Source organism: Emydura macquarii, unplaced genomic scaffold (genome assembly GCF_026122565.2).
Source record: "Emydura macquarii macquarii isolate MOO-44397 ecotype Brisbane River unplaced genomic scaffold, CSIRO-AGI_Emac_v2 contig_1713, whole genome shotgun sequence".
Taxonomy (NCBI): domain Eukaryota; kingdom Metazoa; phylum Chordata; order Testudines; family Chelidae; genus Emydura; species Emydura macquarii.
In genome coordinates, this window is record NW_027131850.1 from 949,086 (window position 1) to 972,412 (window position 23,327).

At 41.5% G+C, this 23,327-nt stretch overlaps 1 protein-coding gene across 1 annotated transcript in view; it reads right to left on the reverse strand.

Annotated features, from left to right (window-relative positions):
• Window positions 1-414: 414 nt before the first annotated feature.
• KCNK13 (potassium two pore domain channel subfamily K member 13) overlaps window positions 415-23,327 on the reverse strand; it is a 77,333-nt gene continuing 54,420 nt past the window's right edge. The window contains exon 2 of the mRNA XM_067556357.1: window positions 415-1,307. Within this exon, the coding sequence (XP_067412458.1) occupies window positions 415-1,307 (893 nt within the window). The remainder of the gene's footprint in view (window positions 1,308-23,327) is intronic.

Below are 23,327 nucleotides of genomic sequence, written 5' to 3' on the forward strand. Positions count from 1 at the left end.
TCAACACCAACTTTGAACTAAAAATCAGTTCAATATATAGTTTCAGTCTGGTGATGTGGAAGGTGATTTCTCCCCAGGCCATCAATTCCTTATGCCTGAAACTGATCTTAACATAAATACAGGAAAGACAGGCCATAGAAAATTGATGTTGGGGCTACATTACATTTAGTTTGAAATTTCTCCTCTGTGACCTGTTTTAGGGAGCAAATGGAAGGGGAGGAAAGAAGGTAGAGATCTGAGTTGTGCAAAAATCAATAGATATTAACGGACAAGACCCTTCCTCCGCCAAAAGTGAGAGATCTTCTAACAGAAGGTGTCCTGCTCAGTTAGCTCCACCTCTCTGATGACATTCATTCCCTAGTTATTTCCATACTTGGTGATGCATTCCCCATTGTTTTATCTTTTCTTTTTTCATTACCTATCCACGCTTGTCTCTGCCAGCCTGTTATTCATAATCGCTAGGGCTCCTACCCCGCCAGAGAATCCATTATGTTTACAACTAGAGTTCAATTGCCTTGGATAGCCATTGGCAGTTTCTGACAGCTGTTTCTGCATGATGGCTAGTGACACCTTGTTAGAGGCTAAGAAGTCTTTCATGGAGATCATCTCTCCAGACAGCCGGCGTCCGTCCGTATCGCTCTCATTGACGCCATCAGTTTCAATGGAGATGTTCCGCCGGCTCCGCACATTTCCTGGCATCACAACATTCCTCCGTGACCTAAAGAATTTTCTTTGGCATCTGGGGCAGGACCTGCAATCCAGCTTCTTTAATATCCAGTTTATGGACTGTTTGATAATGATTGAGATCACATTAAATAAGGAATAGATACAGCAGACTCCCATGAGTATGAATACAAAGTTGCCAAATCGGTAAAGGCCTTGGCTTTCATACTGGGCATTTTGGCTACTGACCAGGTCACCAAAACCAATAGTGCTGAAGGCCACGAAGCAAAAGTAAAGTGAGTCAAAGTAACTCCACCCTTCAATCGGTGTGTACATTGCAGAGGCACAACAGGAAATGATGAGTGATGCTACACATAAAATGAGCATGACATAGTATACAGATGGCTTCCACCCTGCCAAGCTGTCCGCCTCAGAGTTCCCTGAGCCCCGCCGGCTGTCATGAGGGAGGACTCCTTTCCTCCTCAGCTGTCTTTCATGGCAGGATTTCATGATGTAGGCTATGACCGTGATCAAGCGCTCCAGGAACAGGTTAAAGAATAAAATGGTCCCTGCACATCCTATAAGGCCATAAAATATCAGAAAAATTTTTCCTCCAATGGTGGCCGGGGTGGTCATACCAAACCCTGGAAGACAAAACAGAAGAGTTTAGTAAAATAATCCCTTAGTTACAGCATCAGGGATTTTGCCACATGCAAGGCAAAACAATTGCTAGGAAATCACTGTGGCTCATATTAGCTTTGAAAGAGAACTCTCCAAGTTCTACATACTTATGGCCGACATTGTTCCTATGCTAAAAGTAAGCAGAGATCACAAAAGCAGAGTGTGTGCACTTCCCCCTAATTAGAAAGTAAATGAAATAAAAGATAAAAGCAAATATATTTGAAGGAAGAGCTGTTTATCTGCTGTCTGCTGCAGAGCCCACTTTACCACAACCTTCGGCTCGGCTTCCTGGTTCAGAGCTGATCTTCTGAATTATGATATTGACCTCTTTTTCTCCCACTTCAGTCTGCTTCATGGGCCTGATCAAAGTCAGTAAAAAAATTCCCATTTACTTCAATAGTCCATGGATTTATGCCCTTGATCAGATCTATGATGCATTACCAGATTTCCCCTGCTTTCCCATCTCCCCATTCTCTGCTCCACAGTTCAGATCTGTGCTGGAGCACTGCAGGAGCAGCCCTGCTTCCCCATCTCCTGCTGTGTCGCTTTCCAACTCAGATCTGTTTTGCAACTTTACAAATATGTCCTCATGGATTTTTTTCTTCTTTCCAGTCTGAAAATCCCATTTGTGCTTGGGATAATTTTAGTGAAAAGACAAATTTGCTGTAAATAAGTTGTTTATAAAGAATCAAAATGAATAAATGTGTGCTGAATTTAATGGGCATATTAGAGGTAATATACATGCTGAACATGTTTGCTGTAATTTGAACAGGATCTAGAGAAATTTAACAAGCGATTAATTAACTGTCCAATTAAGTTAAAGCAGTCTTGCTGAGAGGCCAAAAAAAATAGCACTTTGAAGAAGACACACATCTGCATTTGTTCCCATGTCTGGAAGTGCAGGATATTAACTGCACTAAGTAAAGGAACTAGAGTATTGGAAATAAGGGAAATGTATCCAGTGTTTCAGAGTGCAATGCCCTTGTGCTGGGAGAGACAAATACAGGGATAAGGAGCTGAGAACATCCCTGTTTTTACATCCACAGCCCCATTAATGCTAAGCTACAAACCTTTACCCTTCATTAAAGAACCTTTCTATTAGCACAAGTCCTTGTATCCACGGTCTCCTCTAATTTCCTCACTTATTTCTTATTTCCTCTTCATAATGCAGCCCTTGCAGACGATGTAAATCCTCATTGGGCATTGCCAGGCTGGGGAGCTGAACCGTCCCCTTTTTACCTTTCCGTCCAGCTCAGAATGATACAATCTAAGTCTGTGCTCTTGAGTGTAACCGAGCTGAGTGTCTTGGAGAGCACAAGCAGGAGATTATCGAGGACCAGTACTTCATGGAATCATGGGATTAGAAAGGACCTCAAGGGTCATCTAATCTAACCCCCTGCCACGTTGCAGGATTTGTTGTGTCTAAACCATCCAGGATAGAGGGTTTAGACACACTTCATGCTTCATCAATTTTCCTTACTGGATGGACAAGAACTGGGCTGCAGCTCAATCCCAGGGAAAATGAAGTAGCCAGCAGATTTGAAGAGAATCACACAGACACAGTCATGTGTTCATAAAGATAACAACTTTTTGCTACTGCTCCACCCTCTCCTTCCCAACACAGACACTTTTCCATTCACACATTAGCTCCCCATGTGTCTCTCTGAACTGGTCTACGTACAGTGCTGGGAACCAAGAATCCCTGTGTTCTCATCCTAGTTCTAGTACCTACATATTCTTGCTGCATTTAGGTTTAGGTACAATCCTGACCTCTGCCCTGTGGACATGTGGGGGCTGACAGGTGGTAGGAATCATTGCATAGATGATCTGCAGGACAGTGGGGTGGGGAGGCTGCAGGGCCTGCACAGTTGAGCTTCCCAGATTGTATATGGGGCGTGAGGGAAAGAGGCATTACCAGTGGATGTGGAACTTTGCAAATAGCAGAGGTGGGCTGCAGGCTGGAAGGGATGAGGGTGATTTGTAGATACATAGCAGACCCACTCACAAGTGAAGAGGAAGTGGGGACCTGCACAGGATAATTCCCTCAGGGCACAGTAAAACCTGTGTCTGGCCCTAGGTAGTTAGGGCAAATTGTTCTAAACTATATGTCAACATTAGTGATGTGACTTAACCTCTGCTGGAGGCTTGAGTCCATGCCCATTGAAACCAGTGTGAATTTTGCCATTGACTTAGTAACTAGAGCCTGAACCCAAGCCCATCCAATTCATATCCCTTGTCAATTAAAATTCCCATCTGAGTCCAGATTTCCATAGGTAGAAGCCTAACAGCAAAGGCTCAACAAAGACACCCAGACAGTCAAGACAGGAAACCCATTCTGAATTGTAAATAATGGAAAAAAAAGGACATTAAACCAGAAAGCCAGTGAGCCCAGCCTTTTGTCCCTTGTCCTTTTTTCTTCCACAGTGGGAACTCAATTTTGACCTTTTGGAGAAAGAAAAAAAAAAGCACTTACTTTCTACTTACAAATCTCAAAATATATTAATCAAAACTAATGATAATTTCATGTACTGCTAGATCGGAAAACCTAAAAGCACAGAACAGTACAGATATTAATCTTAATCTAAATACATGGGGCCACAAATGATCCTTGGTGTCACTCTACGTACTTGAGTGCATGATTCTATTTAAAGATACTGTCCTGCAAACATCCCAGCTGGGCACTGCAGATACTGTATGATGCAAAATTATTTCCTTTTCAGCTTTTTTTTTTCTTTTCCTAGTGAGATGTCAGGGGTGGTGTAGGTCATTCAGTGACTAAAGAGCAAATCGATAGAACTCATGTCTAGGTAAAAGTACCCAGGACTGTCTGCTCTGCAAACACAGCAACTCTGCGGCTAAAAATCAATTTCTTTGCTAGGTCAGAAAAATCTCTAAAACCAAAACTCCTTCTTCTAATCAAACAGCAACAAAACAGCATTGCTATCTGTGGTCTGCTTCCATATACATTCTCCCTAAAACCTCAAAGGGCCTGGGTGGGGAACTTACTGTACCTGTGAAAGAAATCAGAAAGGCTACCTAGTGCCTAACCTCCCTTTGCTAAGCAAGCTAATTGAGAAGCTAGCAATGACAGCCTCTGTCACCATCTGTCAGCTTTAGGTATCCTGGTTAAAACTGGTTGGAAAATGTTTTTTTCCCCCTGCTGCAGAAAATTTGTACTTTTAGGCAACAAAACAAAATAAAACAAAAAAAACTTCAGCTGCCAACTGAAATACTGCTACACTACATCACCCACGATGCATCACAGTTTCCCTTGTTGGAGAGGGGAGGCAGCCTGGCCCATAGAGCAGAACAGAAGCATGAGGCACCCTAATTACAACTCCCATGAGGCACTGTGGCAGCATTTCTGAATCAAAATATTTCCGTTTGTGGCATAAAAATGTTGATTTTCAGAGTAAGCTTTTTAGTTTTCGGGCAATTTTTCAATGAAAAAAATAAAACATTTCTGTGAAAAGCGCACGCTTTTTGTGAAAAATTTTGTTTCTTCCAAAACCTAATTTTCTACTGAAAAACAGTTGTGATGGAAATTTTTTTGCCAGCCTTAACACTGGATTCCTCCCAGACAGACTTCAAGCAATGACATGATACAGAGACACTTGTTGCTCTCGTGGCTAACTTCTTTCTGACCATAGACCAGTGAAGGGGATCCATATTCATCCTTCTGGATCTCTATGTGGCATTAGATATCACAGATCATCCATATATAGCATTGATGCCCCAGGCTTGGGACCAGACCCCGCAACACCAGAGCAGTCCCACTTCAGAAAGATTCCTTGCATTTTCTCCTCCACTCAAACACAATCTGGCCCTTTATATTTGTACCAAGAAAACATACTTCTCAGAACTAGAGAAGAAACTCATTGCCACAGTCATGATCACACAATGTATCAGCTCTGAAGACTGGAATGTGCACATGAATATCACCAAAGAGTGGAATTATTTACCTGTTTAAAAGGCTTATACTTTAGTATAAAGGAAGTTTAGAAACAGCAGTGAAAACATTTTCTAAATAGGTTCACAACCAGATAGCAGTGTCTTCTTTAGTCGTTGATTTGTTAGGCAATGGAGAGCCCAGCCATGCAAATAGAGGGCTTTCAATTATTCCTGTTTCCTTGCACATGCAAATCCTTTGATCCGATACAACTAGAGTTCGAGGTCTGACTCCCTTGAATATTCACTTTAGCCTTTAAGTAGTTGGCCATGCACATAGGGCAGCCCATTATTTTTGCTGTCTTCTTGGGGTGTGCAAAAGATTTGAACCTGCCAGTATTTATCCATCCTAAACATCACATTCACATTCTAAGCATTCACACATTGTACCTACATGTTTTTTGGCAGGTTCAATTCAGGTACATATATCAGAAAACGTAGCTCTAACTGTTGTTATTGGTCCATGTGGTGCAAAAATATGCATTCTCATTTTGTGAGTACACTTCTGCCTACTAGCTTTAAAAATCTGGTGCTAGAATAACATGATTAGATACAATTACCGTTCTCCTGCTCTTCAACTCCTTTGAAGTAGTTAAAAGCATGGACAAGAAAGTGAACATTAGGGATCTCAGTTGGAAGATTGGGGACTTCAGTTGGTCCTGAGTGATCAGGACTGAGATCTATTTCAGATGGAAAGCAGTCCCAATGTAGACTGAAAAGGGTGATACTACAGAGACGGGAAACAGCTACATGTATAACTAGAACAGCAGACTGGTGCAATAGTGAAAGAGCAAGAAGTTAAGTCGCAGACTGAGAAAAGAATGAAGAGAATGAAACTGTATGAGGAAATAAAAACAATGGGAAATACATGAAAATAATATATTTCTGTGAGGCAGAACTAAAAGGAAGAGAACTGCAGAATAAAAAAAGCACTGCATGGAATGACTGAAGTCTTTATGTTATGAGTGGAGGATGTCGAAATCAGAATGATTAATACATTTTACTTTGAAAGTTGTTTTGTGACAGATGTCTTGAAACCCACTTATTGATGGACAAAATACACAGAAAGTCTACAGAAGACAGGATTGTGTATAATCAAGTGGAAATCAGTTGTTTTTTTGGGGGAAATTGCATGTTTTTAAAATACTGAAAAATATTCCCTCAATCTACAGCTGCCTGGATACAGCTAGGTGTTGTTGACATTGCTACAAATGCATGACACAAAGGTTTCCAATGAGAGGGAAGAAAGACTGTACTATCAACAAGTTTTCTTACTTTCATTCAATTTCTATTTGTGCAAGAGCAAGGTTTAGGCATGTTATGACAATCATCAGCTGAGAGTTCACACAGAGTAAGCATCTGTGATCTGACAGTACTATAGGCATCTCTAATAAAGGATCTGTCATACATGGAGGAAATATCAATCTGCTTATAGAGAAAATCCACAGGCTTATGACTTTTCTGTAGAGCCTGTTTTCTCTAGGCTCAGTGATTTACTTTTACATAAATGAAGTCTCTGGCCCATTTGGTAGTAGAGATAGATTTTTCTGTATAAGTCAATACACTGCTCTCCTGTTAAATCTGGATCTAAAACAACTGAAAAATTGGTACCAACAGAAGTGCAAGCATCTCCATTCCTCTTCATCAAGTTTTGCCGGGGCCAGTTAAATGATAACATCATTAAAACAAGCCAAGCACAAATACCCAGTTTGAGTAACTGGAACACAACTGTAAATATTACTGTATAATATCAAAATCATGTACACACGGAGGGGTTTGGTTTTGCAAACTAAAAGGGAAAGAAAATGAACATTATATCAGGCCCAATTTTTTCCCTTCACAGATTTAAACATATAATTACGTATAGTGAACAGCTACTTCTAATCTTCTATTTGGATGTAACACATCGTTATTATAGCCTCACAAGCTCTACTTCAGGATGAAGTTATTATAGTGCCATCAAGTGCCCTGTCCTGGGCACAAGTAGTTATTATAGTGACCTGTCCTGGGCATGAATGAGCTCAATGTACACAAGCCATCATCTCACCTGTCCCTCTTGGAAGTTAGATACAGGAAGGATCAGCACTCCCAACCTGTGACATGAAATCCTGGCCCCACTGAAGTCAATAGAAAATGTCAACTTGAAACATTTCAACATTTCCGAACTGATTTTTTTGTAATTTCTGTTTCATGAAAAAATTTTTTAAAATGTCAATTTTTTGTCCTGATTTAGGATGAAAACAAATGCCGAAATGTAGGAATTTCCTGTAGGATGGGAATTCTGAAAGTCATTCAGTTCTATATTTAGATGCTTCTAAGGATTGCTATCTAGCTTTTAGATGTTTTTGTGGCAAGTACCCATGTTTCTGGTTTTATGTCCTGGGTAGTTGCCTGAAGGTTTTAGAATCTTTTTTACTTAGAAAAGGAATGGTCTCGTAATAAAACTGCTCAACTTCCAACGCTCAACTGTTGATATCCAAATTTGATTTCTCTCTTCAGCTAATCATTCTGTTGTAAAATAGTAGATGGGTGTGAAAGATAGAGATTGAAAATACTTTGTATGTCATCAAGTCCATTTCCTTGCCAGTGTGACATAGGGCCTAATGCAATGTCAATGGAAAGACTCCTGTTTACTTCAGTGAGCTTTGGGTCAGACCCACAGTCCACTGAGTAAACATGTATCTGACATTACCCTTCACATTATCCAGATGGACTAAGTAGATATGCTCCTTAATATCTTCAGTTTTTCCAATATGATTTTTTTTCTCCTTGCACTCTAATGTTAAACATGAATTTGAATATGGTTTGCTGAATATTCATCCTGATTTAGAATTTCACTCTACTAGGGCTAATTTTTCAGGGACTTGAATTGAATTTTAGCTCCTATTAAAGTCAATGAGAGTTCTAGTAGAGCACCACATAACTCTTACAAAAGTCCACTCAAGAAGTTTTGCCTGAGAGCTAAGCTTCTTTTTTAAGAGCAGATAGTTCAAAATGCTCTAAAATCTACATGCATATTCAGATTTTACTTTGGAAGTATGGTCAAGAAAAATAGCAGTAAATAAAAAGCAAAATCATGAAAGGTTCTAGTAAGCCACAGTGTAAGGCTAATGTAATCATGCCACATGTTCCTCACCCATTTCCTGAACAATAGGACTTAATGTGATCAAAGAAAAGCAAGTAGCTGTGACTCTGAATATCAGCATGATCAAAAGGGTTGATGACCATCCGGAAATGCACCCCTAATAGAAGACTTGATTTTAAAGACTGGCATAAGGTGGACATTGACTAATGTGGTATCAGGATACTCTTCTCAGTTAAACAGTAACTTATGTTTATCATGAAAAATAAAGAGAAACAACAAATTTCAGAGGGGGTAGCTGTGTTAGTCTGTATACAGCAAAAACAATGAGAGTTCTGTAGCACTTTAAAGATTAACAAATTTAATTTCTACAGGCATAAGCTTTTGTGGGCTGTAACCCACTTAATCAGATGTAAGGAATAGAAATCAGATTGGGGATATATATATACATCTAAGGTTAAGGAACAACAATGGGGAAGTTAGGCATAAGCAAAGTCCATTCAGTTAGAGTAGTTGAGGCCTATACACAACCACTGATTAGGAGGTGAGAATGTGTGAACAGTGACAATTGCTTCTTGTAATGAGAGAACCATTCCAAGTTCCTATTTAGACCCAGTTTCATTGTGTGAAGTTTGCAGATGAGTTCCAATTCTGCAGTTTCTCTTTGAAGTCTATTTTTGAAGTTTTTTTGTAGAAGTATAGCAACTTTCAAATCAGCTACAGAGTGTCCTGGGAGGTTGAAGTGCTCTCCGATTGGTTTATGGATGTTACTATTTCTTATGTCTGATTTGTGTCCATTTATTCTTTTTCATAGTGACAGTCTGGTTTGGCCAATGTACATGGCAGAGGGGCATTGCTGGTACATGATGGCATATATTACATTAGTAGATGTGCAGGTGAATGAGCTTCTTATGGTGTGGCTGATGTGGTTAGGAACTGTGATGCTGTCACTAGAGTCAGTGTGTGGGCAGAGCTGGCAACGGGGTTTGTTGCAGGGCTATGTTCCTGCGTTAGTGATCTTCTTGTATGGTATATGGTTGCTGGTGAGTATTTGCTTCAGGTGGGGGGCTGTCTGTAAGCAAGGATAGGTCTGCCCCCCACAGCTTGAGCAAGTGAGGGATCATCTGCTGGGATAGGTTGTAGATCCTTAATGATGTGTTGGAGAGATTTTAGTTTGGGAGCTGTAGGTGATGACCAGTGGTGTTCTGTTGTTTTCTTTGTTGGGTCTGTCCTGTAGTAGATGACTTCTGGGTACCCGTCTGGCTCTGTCAATTTGTTTCTTCACCTCTCCAGGTGGGTATTGTAGTTTTAAGAATGTTTTATGGAGATCCTATAGGTGTTTGTCTCTGTCTGAAGGATCGCAGCAAATCCGGTTGTATCTTAAGAGTTGGCTGTAGACAATGGATCGTGTAATGTGTCCAGGGTGGAAGCTGGAGGCATGAAGATATGTATTGCAGTCAGTTGGTTTTCGGTATAGGGTGGAATTAATGTGACCATCCTTTATTTGTATTGTAGTGTCCAGGAAGTGGATTTCTTGTGTGGACTGGTCCAGGCTGATGTTGATGGTGGAGTGGAAATTATTGAAATCCCAGTGGAATTCTTTGAGGGACTCTTTCCCATGGTCCAGATGATGAAAATGTCATCAATGTAGCATAGGTAAAGGAGAGGTGCTTGCGGACGAGTGTTGAGGAAACGTTGTTCTAGGTCAGCCATAAAAATGTTGGCATACTGTGGGGCCATGCGGGTGCCCATAGCTGTGCCACTGACTTGAAGGTATAGATTGTCTCCAAATCTGAAGTAGTTGTGGGTCAGGACAAAGTCACAAAGTTCAGCTACCAGACTTTTTCCACCTTTCTGAAAATGGAAATTCTGATGCATCCACCTGAGGGCCAGGGGTAGAGCTAGTGGTGCAAATTGTGGTCATCCGGTCAGCGGGATGTCTCATCAACATAGAGTGCCTTCACTAGATGCACTACAGCACCAGTGCAGCTGCGCTGCTTTAGCACTTCTAGTGTAGACTAACACTTAGTCATTCCTCATGTCTACATATTATAGGGCAGCCTTGGCTGTAACATACATTCTACAACCCCAGTAGGTCTTGCCAGCTCCTGGGGCAGTGTTAGGCTGCAGGGCAGAGCTGATATGTATCTTAACTCTTTATTTCCTGGTTTTCAGAGGATTAAATATAGGCCCCTCAATATCCTGGAAGGGTCTGAGGCACTGCTGTTCAACTTTAACTCTGCATTAGTGACTTTTGGGGCAGTGAATCTGTGTGTGTATGGGGGGTGGGGGGGAGATTGCGATACATTTTTCAATCCATTTAAGATCTTGAATGCAGTGGTTTTTTCATAATGCTGCAAAGATTCTTTCTTGTTACTGCTCCAGCAGGCTTAATTTCCTTTTCGAATGTGTATGTGTGTGTCTACTCTCAGTGTTATAATAGATACTCCAATACTTTCCCAGAAAGAGGAAGTGGACAGAAAGAGGGGCTAAGACTATAGCAAAAGTAATGAGTCACTTGATGCTGCTAATATTGAAATAGCTTTGCAATTTAACCTACAATCAGAGGTCTTTGATTGTCTGCCTGTGATGTCATGCCTATACTTATAATGCCTTTTCAGCCAATGTGATTAATTGTTTTCCTTTGTTTAATGTATCAGTTCGATTTCTTATTGTATTTTTCATGTGGTTAAAAATCCCTTCGCCCTGCAGCCTTATTTTGCCACCTAGGGGATCCTATAACTATCCCAGGATAGAACTTGTTGCACCCAATTATTTAGAGCTCAATGGTGGCTTTGTAGTGTACCATGGCGTGTGGCACCTGGAGGTACCCAGCATGCAGAGCAACACACTTCTACTATACCCCAAGAGCACTGAGGGATAGGGAATATCAGCTAATTTGCTCCTTTATCATACCAAGCCCCCTGTGGGGAGATTAGCTCCCATGAAACACTAGCAAGAGCTGGGATTATGCCTGGCCCCTGCACAAACAAGGAGAAAAGACAGGTTTGATGTTTACACCCTCCCTCATTCCCTGCCCAGGGACAGCTACAATCTGGGCCCACGTTAGAAATCAGCACACCGCTCTCAAGGTGTGTGTCTTACAGAGCAGTGATGGTCTCATCCTGTAATCCTTACATGAATGGCCCTGCTGAAACCAGTGGGAGCGAATAAAGAAAACAATGAAACCCCTCGACTGAAAAGGCCTTGTAAATAAAGGCACATCTCACAAACACAATCAAAGCACTCCCTCGCTGAGCTAAGCTGTGAAGCTGGCTGAGCATTCCACTTCTTTAATGAATAGCACTTAAGGTGCCAGTCACAAGGGTGATGGACTCTGGTGCTATGGAGTTACCAGGGGAGGGAAGGCATGAAAACAAGACTAAAAGGTCTTGTCAACACTAGCACTTTATGCCGACAAAACTTTCGTTGCTCAGGGGTGTGAAAAAAAACCAACCCCTGAGTGACAAGTTTTGCTGGCATAAGCACTTGCATGGAGAGCATCTCCCGCCAACTTAACTATTGCCACCCATTTAGGTGTTTTATTATGTCGGCAGGAGAACTCTCTCCCATCTAACTCAGCTACACAAGTGCTCTTACAGCGGCCCAGCTGTATCTTACACTGATACAGCTGTGCCGCTGTAAGTTTTAAGTGTAGACTAGCCCTAACTTCTTAGTTTTAAAACTAAGTTATAATTTGTTATTGCTGAATTGCTTTAAAATGTGGCTACCCTGAATTAGAATGATCATAAGTTGCCTCTTTCATGTTCTGAGTGAAACATTAAGCTTTGCTTTCGCTGTCCTCTACCTGCCAGACTAAAGTTTCATGCTGCAGCTTATTGCTTAATCAGAAGGAACCTTATAAAGCATTCAAATCATCCTCATGTTAAAAAGAACCAGATCAGCCAGCTAAACAATGTCATGGCTTGTTAGGTAAATCCATATGCCATCCAGTGGTACAACAACATGAAAATAGCTGAGGAGTGGGAAACCAGGAGTAAACATCCACAGGACTTTACACGGCATCCAGGGGGTCCGGTCATCAACACAGCAGTAAAAAGTTAGGGAAAATATTTCCCTCTCCTCCCCCAATGGTTGCACCTACGGTCTTGTATATCTGAACTGACTATTGCTCTACTTTCCTCTCTCCAGCCCTATTGCAGAGGAGCAGACATTCTATGCCAGGGGTGGCCAAACTTACTGACTCTCCGAGCCGTATAAAACAATCTTCACAAGTTTGAGAGCCAGGGTACGCCTGCTGAGGCTAGGGACTTAAGCCCTGCCTGGATGTGGGGGGAGGGAGGGAGAATCTTGGGGCTTTAGCCCAGAGGGAGGTGCCTGCAGGAGCTCAGGGCTCCAGTCTTACTTCTGCTGAAGTCCTGAGCCTAGGTCGGCATGCCCATTGGGGCTGAAGCCCTGAGCCCCTCCTTTCCCACTAGACTGAAGCCCCTACTTCCACTACTCCGCTGCAGGGCAGAAGCCCTGAGCTCCCCCCACCAGTCTGGTAGGCAGCAAACGGGGGAGGAGGGGAAAGAAGCATGGAGGGTTCCGCAAGCCGCACTTTAACTGTAAAAGAGCCCTGTGCAGCTCATGAGCTGCAGTTTGGACACCCCTGTTCTATGCTGTAATGTTGTGCAATAAGAATGGCTGGGAAACTGGTCTGCATGTACAAGTGTTGCTGGCATGGCTATGTCAGTTAGGCGTGCTTAAAAAAAACATCAATCGCTCTCCTGTCATAGCTATGCCAGCTAAAGCCCTGGTGGAGAAGTAGTTATACCAGCCAAAAAACATCCTTTTGCTACTATCGTTTATTTTGTTTGGGGAACTAGTATAAACTTTACCAGCAAAAGCTCTCTTCTTCTGGTATAGCTGAGCTTTGCGTTGCCAATACAGCTATACTTGTATAACTATACTGGAAAAGCATTCTTAGGCCTGGTCTGCACCTAAACATACCTCTGATACATGACATTAAGCTGATGTAAGCCCTGGTCTAGACACCACTTTAGACTTCCATCACCCTAACTACCACCTCTTGAAGGGTGGATTTACTACAGTGATGGAAAATCCCCTTCCATCGCTGTAGCAAGTGTCTACACTGCAGCTCTAAAGCAGTGCAGCTTTGCTGCTGTACTGCTTGTAGTGTAGACATACCTCTGGTGTTGGTTTGTCTATACATGCAAAACTGTGCTTTTGCCAGTCTAGCTTATTCCAGACTGCCTGAGCAAAAGGTAAAACTAGCAAAAACACAGGGGCTTTCACCGACAGAGCTGTTGGTCACAAATCACTCTTTATCACAACCCAACTGACATAGCTATGCCAGCAAAAGTTATAGTGTAGACTTGGCCTAAGAAGGGGAAAGGTTAATGTTGCAAATGCCAGTGAGTCCACTTAAGACAGAAAGAAGAGACAAGTCTTTGCTGAAAGATTCAGTGCTTAGGATGATGAGAGGTCCTTGGGAGTGACTACAGCCCGTTGTTCCAAATCCCTGACAACAGCAGAATGGGATACGTACAACTGACAAAGCAAAAAATTGCCTATCACAGTTCATTGTGCTAGCTGAACACGCACACACGTTATTTGAATGGAGTGGAGACCCTGCATCTCAACTCAGTCACTATTTGGTGAGATCCTCTCTCTCTTTCTCTCACTCACACACACACACACACACACACACACACACAAAACCAGTGTCCAGTCCCTTGACTGCATGGGGGAAGAATCATTTACTGAAACAAACATTTGCCAAAATGTGTTTTTAAACAAAATGGGATTGCCTGGTGTGAAACAACATTTGTTTCATCGACGGTCCTCCCTGCTGTCTCATGCATGGGGCTTCTTAGTGGACTGCTGCAGAGAAGGAGGATGTTCAGAGTGCTCTGGAAAGCAGCTGGCATGCACAGCAGCACTCATTTTCCTTTTATTCAGTTCCATCTACAAATCTGTCTGGCTGAGTGGACTATGCAGTTTGCAACCTGGGATCCAGAAGAGTCTCCCGCAGGGCTGCATAGATCTGTATGTAAATGCTGGGAATTTCTCCAGAAATGCTGTGGCTGGGTCTAACTACAAATATGTTCCTACGCCAAGTGACCTGGCTTCTTGGCGAGCTGTGACTCTGACCTCGACAGGTCTCTTTTGCTGTTTCATTCTTTGCATGTCACATTAATAATTTCATATTCATGGTTCAGACAAGCTTAGAGGGACTTTAATCCTCCATAAAACTCCTGCCGGATCAATTCCATTCATGAAAGGCAATATTGAAGTTGATGCTAATGACAGAACATGTTTTGGTGACACAATAAAACACTCCCTAGATCCACCCCTACACTTTTTCTTATGCTTACAGATTTCCCTCCCTCTCTAACCTCACTGGCAGACAGCACTTTCTCCACTGTCTCCAACAATGTTATAATTCCCAAAGGAGGTGGAGATCAAACCATAAAGTAGGTAGCACTTTCCCCCATAATTATTTTTAACCAAATGTTTAATCAGTGCTAGTACTGGTCTCATTCCAACAATTAAAAGTTTCCTACTTCATTTGCACAGCCTTGCCATATAAATTTGTAGTCGCAAGCAATAATGGAAAATAACTGCCAGAGGGAAGTGTAATTCTGGAATCTCCTTTTATGGCCTCCATTACTGAATTATCTGAACATCTCCCAATCTTTAATGTATTTATCCTCAGTATTATCCTCATTTTAAAGATGAAGCACAAAAGGCTAGGTAACTCGCTTAAGTTCACACAGGAATTCTGAGGTGGTCCCAGGGTCCACAAGTCCGAGGCTCTAACCACTAGACTATGCTCCCTCTTGGCCCAATCTTTCATGATTTATATTCAAATTCTCCAAACTTATTGTTTTTCCATCTTTCTTTATCTGTACATGAACTGCTCAGCATTCTGTGCAAATGGGACAAAAATAAACCCTACAGTGCAAAATTAAAGGGGCTCCCCAGTCTTACTAACGTGGCCACAAGATCAAGTCACTTGGAGCTCTATGGTTTCCTGTATCCTCCTCTACTGAAGTATCAGAACACATGAGAGAGAGAGAGAGAGAGAGAGAGAGCTCTAGTTGTTTGAACAGGTGTAACACAAGGACAAAGTATGTTTTGTGCCTCTGTAGCGGCTAGTCCACCAGATGACAACAGCCTACTACTACTACCAGTTAATGGAGCTACTTCTTTTGCTCAAGTGTTAGAGAGCTATGATTTGGTACTGAAGTTCCCAGCTTCAAACCTAGGTGATGACCCATGTTGTGGATTGTTACACAGTGGACTGGGAGTCAGGAATCCTGGGCCCAGCTTTGCTGCTGACTCAGTATGACCCTGGACAAATTACTTAGGCCACTGTTTTCAAATTTTCTAGAATTAGGCCCCAAATCCATTATATAAGTGTCTTTACTTTCCAAGGTGCTGAGCACCCACAGTCCCCACTGAATCCACCTAGAGTTTCTACACTGATTTTAGTGGCAGCACAATCAAGTCTTTTTTCAATACTGTGTAGTACTGCACCATTTCTGCTGCAAGATGTTCTTTCACACTCACAAATAAGGGGGCAGGATTTGCCCTTAAATATAACAGGGCATTGTGGAGTGAACTTCACCCCAAGAGAAGATCTGAGTGGACAGACAATATGTCCTCCCCACCCTACATCTCCTATGCTTTGTAACCCTGCTTATCACTGCCTCTGCTACACTGCCTGCATGCCACACTGCTAGCCCTAAAATGCCCGACTTTGAATCTCTCTCCCCAGCTGTATTTCACCTGCCATCTCCAAGCCCCAGCTCTCCAGCACATGCAGAATGCTGCTGCTCGCGTTCTCACACAAACCAGAGCAAACCCATACTCAGACAACTCCACTGACTTCCAGTTCATTTCAGGACACGGCTCAAGACTGCCCTTACTGTGTTCCAAACCTTGTGTTGACTTCCCATTTTATGGACCTTTACTCCATGCCCCTTGCTGCTTCTCTAGCATCATCAACCTCCTCTTCTCTCCATACAAACGTGACTCTAAAAGGGTGCAGGAGGCTTTCACATCAAAGCTCTCTCCTGCCTGGCCTGGCATGAAAACACCATACTAAACAAAATTGCACAGAGCTGAAAATAGTACACCAAATTCTGTCTTCATTGTCTCTACTTAGGATCTCTGATTTTGAATGAAAGATTGCGTGTCAAATAAAGCTGTACTGCGTAGAAAAAAAATGGGCCATACCGTGCCATCATTTTTAAAGCAGAACTCCCCACTGATTTCAATACAACATGTAATACAATTTGCAACAAATGGGGAATTCTGCTTAAAAACTGATGGCATAATACATTTCAGAATGTAAAATATGGTTTCTTCTAAGAGAAGTGAAGTGACTGAGCTTATGGTACTATATCTCCTCTCCATTCTCTTACACAGCAGATTTGTCAGTGGTCACACTTGTCTTCCACCTTGAAAAGTATTTATATATGTCTAAGCTCTGTGGTTTCCTATTTACTCTAATCCCCATTTATGCCACTTCCAAAATGACAAATTAAACTGAAAAAAAAAACATTTCTTCTGGAATCAAAGTGTCCCCGGGGGAGTTATACTGGTACTACTGTAGTGGTATAATTATACCTGCATAACTGTGCTGGGAAATCTCCTGATGTGGGCAAGCCCTTAGTATTACAATGTGTTACAAGAAAGCAACACTTTCTGTGATTCTTCACCATCATCACATGACTCCCTGGAGAAGGCCACCCTGAAGTGAAGCCTGGTTATGTGGAGTGAAGGGATTTCCATAGCACTTCTTACCATACACACAGGCCTAAGGATAGAATTCCACAACCTGAATTTTAAAGTGGGCTAAATATATTTTAGGCAAATGAAATATACTGGTACACTGCTATCAGCCTGGCAAGATTTCAATAACATTTCAATATTTTACTATGATTAGCTACATTCTTATGATTAGCTATATCATTAGCAAAATTATGAGTTTGAGTTACAGGAAGGCTATGACTTCTAAGACTGAAGGGTCAATTTTTAATGTCAATTTAAAATGATAAGGTAAGAGGTCAGAACTGGGCACCTGATTCTCCATCCATTTACACCATTATCTCCTAAATTCCACTGGTATAACTAAGAAAAGTATGAGATCCTCTAATTGTAGAATGAGATTATGAGGTTTCTTATTTGTTCTCTCACTCTGGCTTCCAGATCAGACTTTATCAGTTTTCAGCTCAATAGATTTTCTTGTTAACTGCCAGACCTGTAAATTCAATCTGAGATCTGATAGTCAAGCTGGGTTCTTTCTGGCTGAGGCTTCTCCACTAGCAATAAGAATTCTGTAACTTCAATTTAGCTGCTAAACTGGACATAATGTATTACCTTTGCAGGGCCAACAGTATTACCATTTGCTTTTGTTATTAATGAAGGGGAATATAAATTGAAGGTGAATGGATTAAAGTACAGCTCCATTTGGGGGCACAAATTCTACACCAATTTCTACCTGCATAATTAAATTGTGTCTACAAATCTGAGCCTTTGCACTTCTTATTACTGATGGTCCTCACTAAATAGAAGGGTGGGCCTCAGCCCTACTGAAAATACATCTGTGTGCATAGAGCTTCACAAAGAAACCCAAAACCCCAGCTTGTTCGATGTGAAATTATATCAGTATAACTACGTTATTCAGAGCTGTGAAAAACCCACGCCCCTGACCAACACAGGTATGCTGACAAAACCCCTAGGGTAGACACAGCCCTGCTGACAGACGAGTGCTTCCATCGACATAGCTAACATCATTCAGGGAGGTGTTGTTCCTACACTGACAGAAAAACAGTTGGTGTGGGCTGCACCTACACTAGGGGGTTACAGCACTATAGCTGTGCTGGTATAGTGTCCATAGTGTAGACATACCCACAGTCCTTGCCCCAAGGAGCTTACAATGCAAGAGCCTGATCCTGCAAACCTTTACTCATGCAACTTATCCTGACTCCCACACGTCACAGGAGTAAGATCGGCAAGATCAGACTTTTGGGTACGAAGGTACCATTTTCAGATTGTAATCTCTTTGTGGCAGAGAGTCTCTTACAACATGCTGGTATTGTGCTGAACCCAATGGGGCTCTGCTTCTGATAAATAAAAATAAAGATTAATAGTAATTTTCCATAAGTGGAATCATAGGACTGGAAGGGACCTCGATAGGTCTTCTAGTTCAGTCCCCTGCACTCAGGAAAGGCCAAGCATTATCTAGACCATCCCTGACAGTTGTCTGTCCAACCTACTCTTAAAAATCTCCAATGGTGGAGATTCCACAACCTTCCAAGACAACTTATTCTATTGCTTAACTACTCTGACAGTTAGGAAGTTTTTCCTAATGTCCAACCTAAACTGCCCCTGTTGCAATTTAAGCCCATTGCCTCTTGTCCTATCCTCAGAGGTTAACGAGAACAATTTTTCTCCCTTCTCCTTGTAACAACTTTTTATGTACTTGAAAATGTTATCATGTCCCCCCTCAGTCTTCTGTTCTCTAGACTAAACAAACCCAATTTTTCAGGTTTCTCTCACAGATCATGTTTTCTAGACCTTTAATCATTTTTGTTGCTCTTCTCTGAACTTTCTCTAATTTGTTCACAACTTTCCTGAAATGTGACACCCAGAACTGGACACAATACTTCAGGGGAGGCTTAATCAGTGCGAGCAGAGTGCAAAAATTCTCATGTCTTGCTTACAACACTCCTGCTAACGCATCCCTGATGTTTGCTATATTTTTGCAACAGTATTACACCGTTGATTCATATTTAGCTTCTCAGTGGGATATTTGCATAAGTAGAGGATGCAAGATTTGGCCCATTGTCACTCAGCTTTAAGGAGTCTGAATAATTCAAGCTAAGGACTCTTTCAGGTAGATTCTGTTGAAAAAGCATTTATCTGTGTGAGTAGTCCCTTTCCAGCAAGGTGACTACACGCTGCGGCTGCCATTCTGAAAGCTGCCTAAAGGATTTGACCACCCAGTTTCCATTAAAATGAATGGCAATTGGGTGTCCAAATTCCCCAGATGGCTTTGAGATCCCACACTATACCTGCTATTAGTATTTTGCAGTATCAGGCCCTAAAAGAAACATAGATCTCTAAATATACACTTGACAACGTTTTCCTTCCATTTACTAAAAATATTGAATTGCTAAGTGACTATTATTTCAGTTCAATCCCTGCTGGAGTCTGACAAATGGAATCATGAATACTACTCTTATTTCTGCATGGTTCTTTTGAATACAACTCCAACCTGAGCAAACGCTTGCTGGCTTCTCCACCAAGTAATATCACAGAACAGGAGAGGCAAAATTTGTTAATTTTCAGATTTTTTATGTTCTCTTCCATATTTTTAAAAAAAGGCATTTCCTCTTCCTTTGTACACCAGACCTAATCCTTATGCACTACAACATAGCTCAAAGAGTGTTTTTTAAAAAAGCAACAAAAAACAAGCAGAGGAGTACAATTTGAACTTTTATCTGTGTTTTCAATGCTTTGAATAAAGTCGTCCCTGAATAGTTCTTATGTGCTAGATAAAGGAAGAATATGATAGAATTCTCAGATATGAATTTAAAAGAAACATAAATGCTATAGAAAAGTTAAGGGAAAGAAATAGAAAGATGCAACATGGATCAGTACTGTAATATTCATGTAAACCTAACCAAAAAACTCATTGGAATAAAGTTTAAAAAACTGTCACCTCTTTAGACTTAACAAGAAGTCCTGTGGAAATTCAACTACAAATATTTGTTCTATGATAACTATCCAGAACAAGAAAGAGAATCCAGAATTCTTAGAAGTTGTTCCCTTTAAAATCTGCAATCACTTCATTATCAGAACACTTACAATTTAACCCCCAAAATGCTTTATTGCCTGGTTAAATTTTCGCTGTACTACACCATGGAGGATGTGGTTTCAGACAGCAAGGACATGAGATGTGGAGCTGTGCCTTCACTATGAGTAGATCTCTGCAATCAAAGCACACAAATATTAAATGATAAAAAGAAAATTAGTAAACGTGTCCTTTCTGCCATCATCTTACATCTCTAGAAGATGGGTTCTGCATGCAGTTAGTGTTATGGAGTCCTTTGGGATTTATAGGGTACCCATCACCTAAGGGCCTCATCCTGCATACATTGAAATTAGGGGGAGTTTTGCTATTGATTTCAGTGGGAGCAGGATGAAAGTCTAAATTCAGAACCAAACTAGGAAGAGCCAAAAGATTGGTGCAGAGTGGAGATCATGTATTCCCTGATGTATTATTCATCTCTCTCCCCGTTTCCATTGGTTTGCCTAGTATTGTCCAGGATCGTACAGCAACACTCTACAGCCTGGCAGCTTTGCCTGATAAATGAATGAGTAAGCCACATGACCTCCTAGTCAACACTGCCTTGAATTCACATAATTTTATTTACAGGGGATGAGAATTCACTTGCAGAGTGGCCGGGTACTGTGTTTTGCAGAGTGGCCAGCTACTGTACTGTGGAGATCTCTTGGACACTGGATACATCTCAAAGGTATCAGACACATATATTCACTGTGAAGCAAATCTTGAAATAATTACCAAGTCTTTAGCAACAATTCCCAGTGAATGAGTAATAACTTCAGGACCTGGCCCTAAATATAAGGGACTCTGTTCGCTCCCTCAGTTGTGGTTGCAGGAGCTGGTACAACCTAGGACTGAAGTCCCCATCAATGTAATTCATTGTCCTTCTCCAGAGGTACAGTGCTTCCATGGGGGTCAAAGAGGTACTAATTGCTGAATGAATGATTCACAATTAATGGCATATTCAGGGTCAAATCTCCTCCCAGCCCATTGCACGGCTGCATTAGAGCTCCCTGATCTTACGTATGGGTGAGAGGGGGAGGGATGAGGGAGCAGGAGCTGCACTTTTGGAATTCCTGGCCAAGCAGGCGGTCAGGAAGGGGACAGTCGGAGGGGGCTGTATGCTGTATGTATGTATGTATGGAGTATGTATGCTATACCCTGTAAAGTGCTGTAGCAAATCCCTTCCCTGCTCCAGGAGCAAGAGAGAGCAGAGGTGGCATACTGAGTGAGTCTAATTGCCTTCCTAGGCTCTGTCTACTGCAGTGCAGCTGCATAACAGTCATAGTGAGGGCACTGAGCAAATCTCAGGGTTAATTTGATCTCTTTTCCTGTCTCCGAGCAGATGGCCATTTTTCAGATTCACATTGTTCTAAATTATTTGTGGAACGATTTCTGCAAACAATTCCTAGTCTGTAAATTCTTCCCAAAAAGCTTAGTGCCAGTCATTGATATTAAACATTCAAACTGTGTTGCTTGGTTTTGATTGGACACATAGACCACATATTATGGTGTCTCTTTCCTGTCTGGACAGAATTAGAATTGAATTAGTGCTCCTGTGTGAAGCACTTGCGATTACGAACTCAAAATTCACTTCCTGAAAATAGTTTTTCACTGTCAGTCTTTCCACACACGTGCCTGCCAGTTAGACCATCAAATGAATTGGTTTAGATATATAAATATGTGCAGAAAATCTTATGCAGCATTTGCTAAGCAGGCACAATGGAGAGTACAAAATAAATACGTTTGTAAGTGGAACCAACCATAAGTCCTTATTCTGACTGTTCATAGGCAAAATTCACATTGACTTAACTAGAGGTTTTGCCTGAGTAAGGATTGAGTAAAATCTTCACGATCTGTACCAATAATAACCATTCTAGAGTACATCAGACAAGAGAGTAAAGACACCAGTTTATAGTTGGCCACTGACAAAGGGCCCAATCTTGTGAAGTGCAGAGCACCCTCATCTCCTATCAATTTCATTGGGATCTGGCTATGTTCAACATCTTGTAGACCCAGAACAGTGACTGCCCCAGCCAGTTTGTGTTCAGTACCACGAAGTACTTTTGGTCCTACCATATAAAAGCCCATTATATTATGAATTAAAAATCAATGGGCTTCAACCTCTTTCCAAATGCATGGGACTGCAACACAATGTGGTGGAAACTCCACTGCTGTGCAAATTGTGCACACAAGTGTAAACAGAGTAGTTAGAGAGCCAAAGCGGGTGAGTTAATATCTTTTATTGAACCAGCTTCTGTTGATGAGAGAGACGAGCCTTTAAGCTTACGCAGTATCTCTCTAATATGCTGGGACCGACAGGGCTATAATCTCACTGCATACAATAATAGAGTAGTTGACCTTCAAACCTGTATATTCATATTCACCTACATACTGGAGTCGAGAATGACACAAATAGCACTGCATGTACAAATAACACTTTTTAAGGGAGAAGCATGCCGTTTCACAATTGCTATGGTGGCATTAACAAACAAGTATCACTTTCCTACACATCAATTTAAATTTGAATAGGGTGTTTTAAACCTAAAAACATTATACCTCAAACTCCAAATCATTGTACTCTCTCCATATACTTCTACAGAATATACATAATCACAGGTTTTCTTTCTATAACAAAATAGCAATTGCTACAGATGCTCCGAACAGCCTTGTGTGTTATTCATCAGTTAAAATGCACAGTGACTTTCTACATCTGCTGTATCACAAGTGAATGCCTTCAAGTTTGCAAGGTTGTACTGCACTCTTCATTGTCCTCCTTCCACAGAACAATCACAGCTACAATTAAATACTTTTCCATTTTCACCTTGTGACAATTGACTCTGAGGAGATTTGATGATCCAGCAAATGTACCGGTGACTTTGCAATGCTTTTAATGTGAGGAAATCATCATTCCTTTCTCTCAGGGACTTGACTCAGTAATGGCGAATTCTTTCTAGGCATGGCTGTCCTCATCAGTTAGTTACTTTGATAGCTGTCAAAATGCAACTCTCACAGGATGGCACTGGCCCTTTAAGAGGGAGCAGGGCCAGAGCACCTATGCTTAATTATGACCCCAACTGGGCCATAAAAGAAGGCACTTGGGCCCTAAGAGGAAAAGCATGAGTG